The 15,999-nt window shown below is 37.9% G+C and overlaps 1 protein-coding gene across 1 annotated transcript; it reads right to left on the reverse strand.

Moving 5' to 3' along the window:
• Positions 1-1,644: 1,644 nt before the first annotated feature.
• Positions 1,645-6,997, reverse strand: LOC112801600 (probable methyltransferase PMT4). The gene is made up of 10 exons (XM_072237269.1): positions 6,826-6,997; positions 5,812-6,604; positions 5,531-5,666; positions 5,173-5,413; positions 4,692-4,917; positions 4,370-4,526; positions 3,960-4,261; positions 3,391-3,523; positions 2,726-2,932; positions 1,645-1,980 (listed from the first exon to the last, which is right to left on the reverse strand). The coding sequence occupies exons 2-9, from the start codon at positions 6,321-6,323 to the stop codon at positions 2,783-2,785; spliced, it is 1,857 nt and encodes a 618-aa protein (XP_072093370.1). The 5' UTR covers positions 6,324-6,604; positions 6,826-6,997; the 3' UTR covers positions 1,645-1,980; positions 2,726-2,782.
• Between the last annotated feature and the right edge of the window lie 9,002 nt (positions 6,998-15,999).

Here is a 15,999-nt window from a genome sequence, read left to right on the forward strand (position 1 = left end):
AGAATACTCATAGCTTTATGCAGGAGACTAGAGTTTCACTCAGAAATCTGGAGATTCATGTGGGTCAATTGAGCAAGCAAGCACCTAAGAAGTCTCCTAATACTCTTCCTAGTGACACAGTGTCTAATCCAAGAAAAGAATGCAAGGCTATTCATCTGAGAAGTAGTAAAATAACAGGTTCAGAAACAAAAGTCAGTGAGAAGACAATTGAAAAAGAATAAACTGCCCTTCTATCTAAAAAATAAAGGTATACGATCACACTGCAAATATTTGATTTTATAAATGAATTTAAAAGATATGAAAAATAAAGAATATAATAAATGATATTAATGTCTAACTAAAAGATAATATAATTTATGTGGTTAACTATATTTCAAACAAATCTTTTTTATTGAGCTTTATATGTGGTCCTTTTTATAGACTAATAAGTGATAATAGTCTTAAGAAGTTAGATAAGATTTAAATAAATTTTTATTTTCTACAAAATACACATGTTTGGACCCAAAAAAAAAAATTAGTCAATTATATAATTCTCCCGTTCAAATAATATATTTATATATTGTCAAATTTAATAACATCAAATTATTATAAAAATATAGATATATAAATTTAAAGCTTAAAAATATTTTATAAAAACTTTTGTTTTTTAAGAACATGTGAAAAATAGAACAAAAAGTTAATAGATATAAAATTTTAAGAATTTTAAATTTAATAGACGAAATATAAGAAAGATTGGCTAAGAGACTAATTTGATACATGACTTTAACTTTTAGAGACTAAAATGAATCATGTAGTATTAGAATATATATATATATATATATATATATATATATATATATATATATATATATATATATATATAATCAAAATTTAAAACATAAAAATATTTATACAAACTTGTGTTAAGTAACACTAAAAATAAAAACAAAAAATAATAAGTTTAAAAAAATTAAACATTTTAAATTAAAAAAAAAATTCTGATCAAGAACTAATTTGATTCATTATCTTTAATTTCAACAACTAAATTAATCCACTTCCAATTGAAGTCACTTGGAATATTAAGTGACACATGAACAAATAACACGTGACATTACTATCCACGTTGATATATCATATGTTACTAGAACCATATTCTACTGTCCACGTCAACACCTCGTTAATAGAAAACATTTGAAAATTTAATGTGACTCGCAAAACTAAAGGTCAAGATCCAAATTGACGTAATTGAAATTCCAAGAATCATTTTAAATCTAGGATCAAAATTCAGAGAGCATTGTGACTTAACGCAGCAATTCATTGAGCACAGCTTTTTAAAATGACTATTTGATAAAAATAAAGATAACATCAAATAACTAATTCTTAGCTACTATCTATTTAAATTATAATCAAATCAGAATGGAAGATAGAGATAAAGGCATTCAAGTTCAACTACTTAACAGATGTCCTAAAGACATTTGTCGATAATAAAAAAGTTAGCAACAGATTTAGGATATTAAATATAAGCTCTATTTTTCATTTTATAATCTGTTGGCGGGAATTGAACAAATGAGTATAGAAGAAATGAATTAGATAAAATGTAAATTTAAAGCTCATCATTAAGAAAAACAAAAACAAAAACAAAAACAAAAAAAAAACACACAAAACTGCTACAATCAATTTCATTCTCTGAATTTCGTGGCACTTCACATTCTTCCTCAAAAATTAGTGTCTATTCGACAGAAGGATTTTATGATCAGTGATAGGTATAAGAGTAAACGGCATGATGCAGGAAAAAGAAACAAAAAATTGCTAACAAATTAAACGAATGAATTACTACAAACACCTTTAATCAAAAGGAAAAAAAAAAAACGAAGTATAAAAAATGAAAAAAGAATATGCGTTACTTCAACGGAACCTTCAAAATCTACAGCTTCAATTTGTCAGGACTCTCGGCAGTATATACAATCAAGCTGTGCCAACAAAACAATGCATTCTCTGAAACTGAAACAAGCAATGGACAAATTATTGATTTTTAATGTAAAGTATATTGATTCCTTCTAAAATTAAGCAATGTTACACACGATACCTCTTCATTTATTAAATATAGGCTTAATTACTCTACTGGGTATTATAATTTAAAAATTTGTGATTGAATCTTTGTATTAGATAAAAATTTTCAACTAAGTCCCCTCAAACTATTTTTTGTTAAAAAATACAAAATATTTTTGGAATGTTTTTGTGTTTGATATAAGATAAATTATGAAATATTCTAAAGACAAATATTCTAATATTATTTAAAAAAAAAAAGAATAACAACTAATAAGGATTTGATTACAATTTTTGTTTATTATAGGGACCCAATTACAAACTTTAATTTCTAAACTCTAAGGACGTAATTTAAAGTTGGACAAAACTATAGAAACTAACAAAATAATAAAATCTTAAATATAAACATTAACCTCGGCTTCCTTGTATTTTATAAAATATGACAACGAACTCCTTTGTACACATTATACTATACTCTGAGAGTTTGGAGTAGGCATCACAATTCAAAGTGTATAGTGTGTAATATCATCTAATCTAATCTAATCTAATCTAATCTAATCTAATCTAAAGAGAGATTATTGAATTTTAATATATTAATCAGACAAATATATAAGATGCTACAAGAGATTAAAGGATCAAAACCAAGTCCAATGCAAAATCAAAGGTTACCCTCAGAAGGTAAAAGGTTTAGAAGAATTACCAGAGCCTAGAAAACAATGTTCATACACCAAATTGAAACATATTGGTGTCAACTCAATCATTTTTTCAGAAATGGTTTCTGGCAAACAAGTAGCCTCTGGTCGCTGCCATTCTGAAGGTCAATTAACCTCGCCTCCCATCGTACTTGTGATGCAAGTGAACGAGCCATCTCAATAGCTCCAAGTTTATCAGTAAGAATAATCCATCCCTACCAACACATGTAACAGCTTGTCCACAGACTAGCCTTGAAAAGGAACACTTAACTAACAATTTGGTCTCTCAAAGATACACACAATATCAATTTTGCACCTAAAAGATTTTTGACATAACTTAGTCCTTGAAATTACATGTGACATCGATTTAATCCCTAACAAACACAACTGAAATCACTTTGGTTCTTAAAAGATGCATTTAATATCTATTTGATCCTTCATTTTTGATGAACTCGATAATTTATCTGATGCCACATTTTTCCGAAGGAACAAAATCATGTCATATTATCTTTCAAGAACTAAACCTACAGCAAAAATCTGATAGGTGTTATGTTGTATGTATCTTTCAAGAACTAAACTTACAGCAAAAATCAGATAGGTGTTACATAGAGCAATCACGGAATTATCACATCGAAAGTTCGATAACATGTAATCATGATATTAAATTTTGTACCTCTGGACGCAGTATTCTATCCATCTCCAAGAACAGGTCTATCATGGTGCACCTCTCTGAAGAAAGATGAGAGAGCAGTCCATTCGCATGAAGCAGATCATATGTCCGGGGGTAGGTTGGGAATGGTTCACACCTAAACATCAATCAGCACATCAAAAATTTGAACAATTTATTTAACATTTGTCATCAATGGCTCTGGCAAAAAGAATTTAAAGATGGAACATAAAAATAGGTGTATGTTCTTCAGAAATAGATTTTGCAATTATCAAAGTCAAATAGGCAAGAGATCAAGTACTTGCATGCGTGCCACACTCCATTCCCGAATTCAGTCTCAAAAGAGGAATTTTTCCAAAAAGAATTTTCCCCCCAGTTAATACCACCGATGTCATTGACATTTTTAATCGAGTAGCCAAATGTGTAAGGTAACACTTTAACGAGGTAAACAATAAACATTAAACAAGGTTTAGTGATATTATCTTCCCCCACAGGTCTTACTCTCAATCAATTATATAAAAAAACCGTCTAAGCCGCTCAACAACTATCAGACTACATAGAAAACAGCAACTTACCAATCATGCTTTACACCAGGGAAACCTCTATCTATTATAAGAGGAAGTGTATTAGAAGCCCCAGTAGGAACTACATTCATGACCCAAACTGCTTTTTTCTCCTCCATAAGGGCTTTGTTCAAACCACCATAATTAGCATTCATGTCCATTACATTGCGTATCATGTTAAATGGTGGCAATGGATCTTCATCTCCTGGTCTCTTTGGATGGTCAGAGAAAATTAGAGGTGTAAGCAAAGACCAATAATCGTTGGTAGCTGATCTCCAGAATTGTAAGTCTTCGGAAAATTCTTCAGGCTCGACTCCTGCTAAGACCAAGGGAGGTCAATGAAAGGGAAAAGCAGTGCAAAATGAGAAAGAAGGTAAGAGATGCTGAATCAAATAAGCTGAAACTTTTTACAAACAATACTTTCCATGGATGTTAAGCTCATCTGAACTCAATTCCAATGTTCTATTCTGTATTGCAATCCAACGCTTGCTAGAGGTACCACTTATGCATCGTACAAGAGGCTGATAATATGACTGATCATTATCATCTTCTTTACATAGCGGAATAGCATGCTTCTTGCTACAGCATAAGGAACCATGTCACTAAAAATAGTCATCGTGATAAACTACTAAACTGATCCATGAAGCAAGCCAATAGCAGTTGATACAGTAATTTCAAATAAACATTGCTTAGTATGTTATCATAAAATAAATAAAGCATTTACAATAATTCAACTATATTTACCGAGATGCATAGCAATGAACATCAGCAGTCTTCTGCCAGATGAATGTCTCATCCTGCTGAGCTAGAAGAATCCAACAAAGTTGCTGGGTCAGGTCTCCCATTGTTGTTAACATGTTTCTCTTTTTCTCCCGTGATGAACTTCCTTGTGGCCGGCTATTAGGTGAGGTTAAAACAAAGTATCCACCAGGTCTAAGAACACGGTCAACTTCTATAAGGGACATCCCATCTGTCAAATCCTATATCATGTTAGAGTAAAAATGTAAAATTAAAGGCAGCAGCAGTTCATACAGAACCTAAATATCATAGAAAGTCTACTCCAAAGGAAGCAAGAACAAAAGTTTTACAGTTCATTAAAAGTCTAACAGCTAAGTCTTGCCCCACTAGGTACCATTGGCTACATGGATCAAATGCAAAAATATTCATTCATAAATCATGCCAAATTTAACCCATTCTATCATCAGCAATAACAATACACCATCACCTTTTTCATCCCAAATGATGTCACATTGAGCACAGTGAACCATGTCATACGAAAACAACGGATACGGAAGCTGTCTTGCAACAAAGTTCCCAACCACAGCAGGAAGGCCTCGCTCAAGAGCCAACTGTACCTGACTGCCAGTCACTTCATACCCCGAAACACACATTGCCATTAAGTTGAGTGATGAGAAATGAGCTCCCAAGCTACCAAACCCACAATTAATGTCTAGTATGGTGCGTACCTGCCATAATGTAATCAATATAAGATAAGAGACAAACCTTGCAGAAAACTGGCCATCTCAGACATTATGGTCCTCGAAAGAAACAAATTTGTGATGACAAGATTATGGAAGACTTACACCAGCTTGAGGAAACTCTTTGTCACTTCCCAACCCTATCAGCTCTGCAAGTTGGCGGGAGTAATCTTTTACCCCATCATAGATAAGTCCATCCTCGGAGCGAAAAGCAATTTGATTCTCCTCTAGTAGCATTAACCTATACATTTATTGAAAAAATTTAGAGATATTAAAACCGTAGCAGTTAATATCCAATCAAGATATTATCTATTATAGCCCTTGTCCGAATTATTGTTTTAGCCAAAGGAAAAGTTCAACCACTAGCAGCTAAGAAAAAGTTATACCTTTTAGTCATACTTCCAGATGAAAGAAATTGGTCTTTGGTTATCTTCACATTTCCACTCCATATAATATCCCTACTGGCTGGCCATTGCAAGGGAATCTTATATTCCTTAGGAGGACGAACCAAACACTTCTCAGTGCCAACCAAAAGTTCACAATGCCTGTCAAACTCCTCACCTTCTTTAAACCCCGCTAACAAATTGGCCGATACATTATAGCAAGGGACAAAATTCTCACTTTCCTTGCTGCAAAGGTTGAGTTCTCTATTCCCAGCAGCACTTACTAAAACAGATCTTAACTCCAAATAATCAACCGCTGCTTGTTCTTTAATCCTCCTATAGTTAGTATAAATGAGAGATGCAGGAACGTGAGCCGCTGGATCAATAATGCCCACAGAAGATGAACCGAAAATTGCAATCAGCGCGAGCAGAATGATCAGGCACAGGATTAGCCTGCTCACTGGTTGTCTAGAGCCAATTTTTATGAACAATTTATTGAACCAGGAGCTTCTCATGTCCAAACCCTTAAACTGATTCAAAACACTCCCTAAATTGTAAATTCTGCCAGCACGAAATCCCAACAGCAGCAAAACCCAAAGCCAGTTATAACATGGAAGGTTCTACTGCTACATATGTTACCATGAATCCTCACTATCCCAACAAGCATTGAAACAATAGCTCACACTCCTACCCCAATAACGGAGGAATGGGTTCATCAAAAGCAAAACAACTCGGAAAAGAAAAAAATGTACCGAATTCTGAATCAAACGCAATTATGATTGAACCAATCAGATCCCTGCAACACAAATTCAAAGAGATTAATTAACTTTGTTAATAATCAACGCACTGCATTTCACATTTTGCACTCCTATCATTAAAAAATGAAACTCTCCAACAAAACAAACAAAATGAAATAGATCAGATCAAAGGTGTTAAAAGCCGAGAGAGAGAGAGAGAGAGAGAGAGAGAGAGAGAGAGAGAGAGAGAACGGGGAATTAGGGTTTATAGAGTTAGTACCAGAGAAGTTGGTGTTGGTTAAAGAAGATGAAGAAGGAGAAGGAGAAGAAGAATAGTGAGATTGAAAGAGCAAATTGGGTTGGGGAAGCTTGTGAGTGCAGTTTCTTCCTCTGTATGTTTTGCTGGCTCTGTCTGCATTTGCAATTTATATGCCAACAATCATTCTTAAATCAGATCCAAAAAAGAAAACAACAAAAAAAAACATTTATTAAAGTTTTAATTATTTGAGCACGGGGTGCATCCAGACGTACTTTTGAAAGAACATACCAAGGGACCAATACCTCTTGTCATCTCTATCCCGATTTCCCACTAAACTCATCTCAATTGGGGATTCAAGGGACCTTATGACAAGAGCGTCATGGATGCCGATATGTTCTTTCTTTCCAATACTGGAACTTCTCATGGATCGGATCAGTTTCATTTCTGATAGGCAGGATCCTCAAGAATGAGGCAAGCCTAGAGCATACGTGAAACTAGTAAGCAAAGATAAGCATATTTGGAGACTCAAGATTTCAGAGAGAGAGAGATTTAGAGAGTATTCATGGTGAATATCTTACAATGGTTATATTGAAAGATCATGTTCTGATTTTTACAATGGGGGAGCCCTCTATATATAGAGGCTCTTGGGTAGTGGAGGATAAGAAAGAATCTTATCCATCATTACAACAAGACAAACAACTTTAAGCAAACTACTCAAATACAGACACGTGGACTGTACTACTAAGAGATAAGAAGGAATCTTATCTTTGGTTACATCATGACAACTTTATCTCACATCACTCTTTTTTATGATTATAAAAGGACAAACTTACTTTATGTCACACCATATTTTACATGATTATAAAAGACAAAATACCATAATTACTTTTGGACATCATGGTTGTTGCTGGGTCCCATTCTTCACGGACTGTATTTCGTAATGGGCTTATGTTCATCAATATCATCCACAAGGTTATGTGGTCCTTCTATGTATTGATTCTCAGTGTCATCATCTTCAATTCCAGCATCCACATATGTAGGGCTTGGCAGTAGTGGATAGACCCTTGATCCTGGTTCTTCATCGTCATAGCCATACGTGGCTTGATCTACAAGAGGAGAATTCCATGGGTGTTCATTCTGGTGGAGTGGCGGGGTAGGATAAGTCACAGATGAAGCAAGAAAATTAGATTGGAATTCTCTTAATTCTTCTTGTATGGTCCTGGAAGAGGAAGCTTTCTCTTCTGATGGAAGTGAGAGTCCTTCAATGGCTCCTGTGAGAACATCAACATTAGGGTTGTTGTGGAAGGTGAGATGTTTGGCCAGATTGTTGAGACAGTGTTTCTCATTTGTTGGCCATATCTTTGAATAACCAACAATGTTAAAGTTATTTCTGGTGTAGAGGATCTCATCTCGATAGGCAAATAGCCTTCTTAAGACAAAGGCATAATAAAACCTGTGTCTCAGCTTATCAGGGATGTTCCAAACATCATGGTCTGTTAGTGCACTGAAGAGTTTTCCTCTCCAAAAAGGAATAGGTGCAAACATCTTAAGAAGTTTCTCAAGATTTGTTCCTGAGAAGCTCTTGTCACAGAGAAACCTGTACATAGCAATTCCAGGAACTATGATGGCGCAATCATACTGGACAGTGAGCGCCCACATGAACCACAGCATTTCTTCAGGAATTTCACCTTTGATGATGGGTATGATATGATAAGGTGTTTTCGGGTGAAAGTGTTGAGGTTTTGCTGTGATTTGGGTGACAAGGAGGAGCCTGTGTAACCAGTAAAACAGGCATTCTTCAGCTAGGGTCTTGACCTCAGCAGCAGTCCTAGGTCGAAGGGAAAAAGGAAACGGTCCAGGTTCTCTTCTATAGAACTTGTGGTCTTGAGGGCAGTCTGGAAGAGGGAAGGTTGGTGGTGAAGCTCTATCCATGGCTAGGATGTGAAGAACTTTGGGTGGAGGTTCTTTGGTTGGTCTGGAAAGGTAGTCAGCTATGGTGTTGTGGTGTCCTTTGATGTGTCTTACTGTGAATTTATAGCGTGAAAACCAATCTTTCAATCTTAGAAGTTGTGAGTTTGGTAATACCTTCTTTTTGGTGTCCAGCATGGATGGAAAAGACGTGTTGTCCATTTCCACAATGAAATGATATGCATTTAAGTGAAAACTGAACTTCTCGATTCCTCTTTTGACTGCTAGAATCTCCTTGTATGTAGCATGGTAATGTTTTTCTGACTCCTTGAACTGTCCGCTAGCATGCGCACAGTAGTGTCTTGTTCCATCAATCTCTTCAAGGAGAACAGCTCCCCAGTAGTTATCACTAGCATCAGTTTGCAGGATGCGTTGTCCATTGCTAGGAATCTTCAATGGTGGGGGTTTCTGTGCTACTTCTTTCAGGTGCTTGACAGCTGTCGTCTGTTCAGGGCCCCAAGGTGGGGGTTGCTTTTTTAGTAACTTTGACAACTGGCTTGTGTGTCTCGTCACATCCGGAATAAAGTCACGGATATAATTAATGATGCCTAAGAACTGTTGGACCTACTTTGTTGTCAGGTGGTCATCAGGAAAGCTTAACAGTTCCTTTGAGATGTGCTCTCCAGGCTGGAAAAACCCATTATTGAAAGTCATTCCCAAAAAATCAACTTGGGCTTGACCAATAAGGCTTTTCTTTTGAGATAGCATTATTCCATATTTTTCCACAGTTTCAGTAAACTGAATCAGAAGGGCCTGATGAGTTGGGCCGTCCTTTGAGAACAGTAGGATGTCATCTATGTAGATGAGAGCTGAGTGGAGTATGGGCTCAAAGATTCTGATCATAGTTTTTTGGAATAATGATGGGGCTACCTTTAGTCCAAATGGCATGACAGTCCATTGGTACTGTGCATCAGGTATGCAAAAGCCCGTCTTGTATCTGTCTTTGGGGTGAATACCCAGTTGCCAAAATCCTGCTTTAAGGTCAAACTTACTAAAAAGTTTAGCTTCACTAAGGCGAGGAGTTATGGCGTCAATCCTTGGTAGTGGAAACTTATCGTCTTGTAAGAAGAGGTTTAAGGGTTTGTAATCAATTACTAACCGCTTCTTTCCTCTGATCTGTTCAGACCTTTTTTCCACATAGAATGCTTGGCATGCCCAGTTGGAAGTTGTTGGTTCAATTAAACCTTGCTTCAGTAACGAAGCGCATTCTTCCTTTGCTAACTTCAGATCTTCAGGATTCATTCCTGAATGGGTTGCCTTAGTAGGGTTGATGTCTTCATTCTTCTTGAAGGGCAATTGAATGAAGAACTCTTGATTCTTCCATAAAGGAAGAGGGTGATCAAATTTGTCATGGCTGTCACAACAAGTTTTCAGTAACCTGTTCTGGATAACTTCATAGTCTGAAGGAGCCTTGCTAATTTCATAGATGCCTCTGTTTTCAAGAAATGGCAAGAACTTCCTTTTGAATTTTAGTCCTTCAGGCCATATTGACATTCCCTGCGTTTGGTAATATGCATCAAAACCAAACAGTACATCTTTCTCAGGGAGGTAGCTTCCCAGAACCTTCAGCCAAATCACCATTTCAGGAAATATTTGTAGCCCAACATTTCCTCTAGAAATATGGTCAATGGTAAATCTTCCTTGGCTGGCTGTTGTGTAAATCTTGTCATGAGGAGCCCAAATTTCATCAGGTAACAGATTGGGCCTGACTACAGTTGCACAAGATCCTGTATCAAGCAGTGCTACGACCTTTTTTGGCACATCATACTTGGATGCCAAAAGTTTGAGTTTGAAGTGGGGTCGTTGGATTCCATCAATTCTTTTGGAACCTAAGCTTCCTAGACATCCTCCTTTTGTCATCCACTGTTGAGGCGGAGCAGGTGCCATATAGTGGATTGGTCTGTAGTCATCATCAGAAGAACTATCTTCAGGATCATGAAGCATGTACTTCGTGTATTCATCTGCTTCTGACTGTTCTTCAAGGATCGATTCAAGATCTTCATCATCTCGGGTTAAGACAGCATCTTATAGAGATTGAAGCATCTTGATTTCTCTTTTGCTTGTCTGCTTCTTATTGGGACATTTCTTGGCAAAGTGTCCAGTTTGTCCACAAAGAAAGCATTTGTTAGTTCGCTTGTCCTTGAAAGTCTTTTTTCTGAAAAACCGTTTCTTTCCTTTGGACTTTCTTCTTCTGCCGAAATGGCTTTGATCGAAATCTGATCGTCTGGTTCTTCTGTAATGGTGCTTCTTTTTTGTGTGGCAATCACATGAGTCTTTATCCTTGCATTTGATCTGCAGATAAGACTTGTTGCATGCTCCCTTTAGTTTAAGGGAATTCTTAGCTAGTTGTTTGAACAAGTCTTGCTGGTTGCAGAGCTTGTCAAGAGCTGCTAGAGCCAATTGATAGATTTCTCCGAAGGTTATCGTTGGAATATCCTTCTGGTAGATGGCCATTGTTCTTCGTATCTCTGGTAGGAGCTCTTTTGGAAGTGAAGCAAGATACACTTCCTTAAGCGTTGAATTGCTCTGTCCTCCAAGAGGATAGTATTTGGCCTGCATTCTTTTGAAATGTTTTTCCAGGTCTTTCTTATTAAGTGAACAGCATTTCATCTCATAGTATTCTTGGGAATTTCTCTGCTGGATAATCCCAATGTCTCCTAGGAATTCTCTATGCAATCTTCCTAGAAACTGAGCAGCACTTCCACCAGTGAGTTGCATACGCTCATACTCACTTAGTGTGTTTATCCATTCTCTAAGATTACCGGTCATCCTGGTGACGAACTCAGAGAGTACTTGCTGGATATCTGCATTAGGGATGGACATCTTGGTATCAATCCAGGCTCCAAAATCATTCAACATTTCTCTGTATTTGTGAGGAGGAAGGTTATCGAAAGTGAAATAATGGTTGCCTGCTTTCGTCTGAGTGGGCTTAGTCTGTGGGAGATCATCATCTTCTTCTTCTACGACTATTCCCTCTCCTTCTTCTTCTGAGGTTGGGTTAGTCTGATCAACCATTGCTATTGCAGAAAGATCTGCAATTTGATCTTCCTCAGATGATTCTTCAATCGAAAAGTTTGACGAGTCAGACGTTACTTCTTCAACGAGTCACTTGGAGTGATGTCTGCATTAATCATTCCGATTGTCCTCTTTTCTGGTACCTCTTCTTCTTTTCTTTTGGGAATCGCCTCAGTTTTTTCTCCAGAGATTTCTCCTCTGAGAAATTCTCTTTCTGACCATGGTAGATTATGCATCCTTTTTTGTGAAGGTCCTGTAGGTTGAACCGGGTGTGGCTTAGGCTTTGTGTGAAGTCGTCGGGCAAGATGGTAATGGGTTTTAAAGATGTTGTCATAGTCAGGTTCATTTATGGTTGGCTGCTGTGGAGGAATGTAAGTGGGTGTGTACATGGGATACTGTGGTGGATATAAGGCTAATGGATCTGTGGCTAAAGCTTGTGGCTTGGGTTATCTGGCTTGATCTTGTTCGATCTGTCTGATCTGGGCCTTGATACGGGTAAGCTCTTGGTCCTTTTTTTGGAATTCTGGGCCAAAGTAATGGGTTTGGATGTAAGCTTTTAGGTCTTGGTCAAGTTTTTGGGCTTGTGTGGTCAGTCTATTTTTTAGCTCATTGATTTGGGTTTGAACTGAGTACACTTGTGAGGATAAGTTGTCTGTCTTCTCAACGAGTGTTTCCAAGGTGTGATCGATTCTCAACAGGACTTTGTTTTGGCTAACAGCATTCTCCGTTTGCCAATTCAGGACCTCATCTTGAGGTGAAGTTGACTGAACTCCTTGTGGAGTTACTCCTTTTGGGGCTATATATGGCCGTCGAGTAATCCTTTGACTGTCAGTGGAAACCTGTAGAGGAGGAAACTCTTGTTCATAAGGCTTGAGAGTCGCTATGCATGGTGCAGCAATAGGATCTGAGAACTGGGGCCTAAGGATCTTCTTTTTCTTCTTCCTTAGATAAAACCTTGGTGGTTCCTCAGGTTCATCTGGTGGGTAGAACTTTGGAGGAGCAGTACAGCTCTGCTTCCTGTTCTTCTTGGACTTCTTCTTTTTGTAGTAGTCCTCATCTTCTGATTCTCCCCAAGCATCACAGTCACAATCTGAGTCACACATATTGTGATCAACATCCCATATGAAATGGCCATTGACGTGTGAGACATAGAGGGCTCTCCCATTGTAAAAATCAGAACATGATCTTTCAATATAACCATTGTAAGATATTCACCATGAATACTCTCTAAATCTCTCTCTCTCTGAAATCTTGAGTCTCCAAATATGCTTATCTTTGCTTACTAGTTTCACGTATGCTCTAGGCTTGCCTCATTCTTGAGGATCCTGCCTATCAGAAATGAAACTGATCCGATCCATGAGAAGTTCCAGTATTGGAAAGAAAGAACATATCGGCATCCATGACGCTCTTGTCATAAGGTCCCTTGAATCCCCAATTGAGATGAGTTTAGTGGGAAATCGGGATAGAGATGACAAGAGGTATTGGTCCCTTGGTATGTTCTTTCAGAAGTACGTCTGGATCCACCTTCCAACGATAACCTTCGGAGAAATCTATCAATTGGCTCTAGCAGCTCTTGACAAGCTCTGCAACCAGCATGACTTGTTCAAACAGCTAGCTAAGAATTCCCTTAAACTAAAGGGAGCATGCAACAAGTCTTATCTGCAGATCAAATGCAAGGATAAAGACTCATGTGATTGTCACACAAAAAAGAAGCACCATTACAGAAGAACCAGACGATCAGATTTCGATCAAAGCCATTTCGGCAGAAGAAGAAAGTCCAAAGGAAAGAAACAGTTTTTCAGAAAAAAGACTTTCAAGGACAAGCGAACTAACAAATGCTTTCTTTGTGGACAAACTGGACACTTTGCCAAGAAATGTCCCAATAAGAAGCAGACAAGCAAAAGAGAAATCAAGATGCTTCAATCTCTACAAGATGCTGTCTTAACCCGAGATGATGAAGATCTTGAATCGATCCTTGAAGAACAGTCAGAAGCAGATGAATACACGAAGTACATGCTTCATGATCCTGAAGATAGTTCTTCTGATGATGACTACAGACCAATCCACTATATGGCACCTGCTCCGCCTCAAAAGTGGATGACAGAAGGAGGATGTCTAGGAAGCTTAGGTTCCAAAAGAATTGATGGAATCCAACGACCCCACTTCAAACTCAAACTTTTGGCATCCAAGTATGATGTGCCAAAAAAGGTCGTAGCACTGCTTGATACAGGATCTTGTGCAACTGTAGTCAGGCCCAATCTGTTACCTGATGAAATTTGGGCTCCTCATGACAAGATTTACACAACAGCCAGCCAAGGAAGATTTACCATTGACCATATTTCTAGAGGAAATGTTGGGCTACAAATATTTCCTGAAATGGTGATTTGGCTGAAGGTTCTGGGAAGCTACCTCCCTGAGAAAGATGTACTGTTTGGTTTTGATGCATATTACCAAACGCAGGGGATGTCAATATGGCCTGAAGGTCTGAAATTCAAAAGGAAGTTCTTGCCATTTCTCGAAAACAGAGGCATTTATGAAATTAGCAAGGCTCCTCCAGATTATGAGGCTATCCAGAACAGGTTACTGAAAACTTGTTGTGACAGCCATGACAAGTTTGATCACCCTCTTCCTTTATGGAAGAATCAAGAGTTCTTCATTCAATTGCCCTTCAAGAAGAATGAAGACATCAACCCTACCAAGGCAACCCATTCAGGAATGAATCCTGAAGATCTGAAGTTAGCAAAGGAAGAATGCGCTTCGTTACTGAAGCAAGGTTTAATTGAACCAACAACTTCCAACTGGGCATGCCAAGCATTCTATGTGGAAAAAAGGTCTGAACAGATCAGAGGAAAGAAGCGGTTAGTAATTGATTACAAACCCTTAAACCTCTTCTTACAAGACGATAAGTTCCCACTACCAAGGATTGAAGCCATAACTCCTCGGCTTAATGAAGCTAAACTTTTTAGTAAGTTTGACCTTAAAGCAGGATTTTGGCAACTGGGTATTCACCCCAAAGACAGATACAAGACGGGCTTTTGCATACCTGATGCACAGTACCAATGGACTGTCATGCCATTTGGACTAAAGGTAGTCCCATCATTATTCCAAAAAACTATGATCAGAATTTTTGAGCCCATACTCCACTCAGCTCTCATCTACATAGATGACATCCTACTGTTCTCAAAGGACGGCCCAACTCATCAGGCCCTTCTGATTCAGTTTACTAAAATTGTGGAAAAATATGGAATAATGCTATCTCAAAAGAAAAGCCTTATTGGTCAAGCCCAAGTTGATTTTTTGGGAATGACTTTCAATAATGGGTTTTTCCAGCCTGGAGAGCACATCTCAAAGGAACTGTTAAACTTCCCTGATGACCACCTGACAACAAAACAAGTCCAACAGTTCTTAGGCATCATCAATTACATCCGTGACTTTATTCCGGATGTGACAAGACACACAAGCCAATTGTCAAAGCTACTAAAAAAGCAACCCCACCTTGGGGTCCTGAACAGACGACAGCTGTCAAGCACCTGAAAGAAGTAGCACAGAAACCCCCACCATTGAAGATTCCTAGCAATGGACAACGCATCCTGCAAACTGATGCTAGTAATAACTACTGGGGAGCTGTTCTCCTTGAAGAGATTGATGGAACAAGACACTACTGTGCGCATGCTAGCGGACAGTTCAAGGAGTCAGAGAAACACTACCATGCTACATACAAGGAGATTCTTGCAGTCAAAAGAGGAATCGAGAAGTTCAGCTTTCACTTGAGTGCATATCACTTCATTGTGGAAATGGACAATACATCTTTTCCATCTATGCTGGATACCAAAGGGAAGATACTACCAAACTCACAACTTCTAAGATGGAAAGATTGGTTTTCACGCTATAAATTCACAGTAAGACACATCAAAGGACACCACAACACCATAGCTGACTACCTTTCCAGACCAACCAAAGAACCTCCACCCAAAGTTCTTCACATCCTAGCCATGGATAGAGCTTCACCACCAACCTTCCCTCTTCCAGACTGCCCTCAAGACCACAAGTTCTATAGAAGAGAACCTGGACCGTTTCCTTTTTCCCTTCGACCTAGGACTGCTGCTGAGGTCAAGACCCTAGCTGAAGAATGCCTGTTTTACTGGTTACACAGGCTCCTCCTTGTCACCCAAATCACAGCAAAACCTCAACACTTTCACCCGAAAACACCTT

This window comes from Arachis hypogaea, chromosome 5 (assembly GCF_003086295.3).
Source record: "Arachis hypogaea cultivar Tifrunner chromosome 5, arahy.Tifrunner.gnm2.J5K5, whole genome shotgun sequence".
NCBI classification, from domain to species: Eukaryota; Viridiplantae; Streptophyta; class Magnoliopsida; order Fabales; family Fabaceae; genus Arachis; species Arachis hypogaea.

Coding starts and splice junctions, on each gene's coding strand:
- LOC112801600 (XM_072237269.1), bottom strand. CDS start 6,323: ATGAGAAGCTCCTGGTTCAATAAATTGTTCATAAAAATTGGCTCTAGA. Junction 4,918..5,172: donor CATCATTTGGGATGAAAAAG/GTGATGGTGTAT, acceptor AGGATTTGACAG/ATGGGATGTCCCTTATAGAA. Junction 4,262..4,369: donor ATGAGCTTAACATCCATGGA/AAGTATTGTTTG, acceptor GTCTTAGCAGGA/GTCGAGCCTGAAGAATTTTC.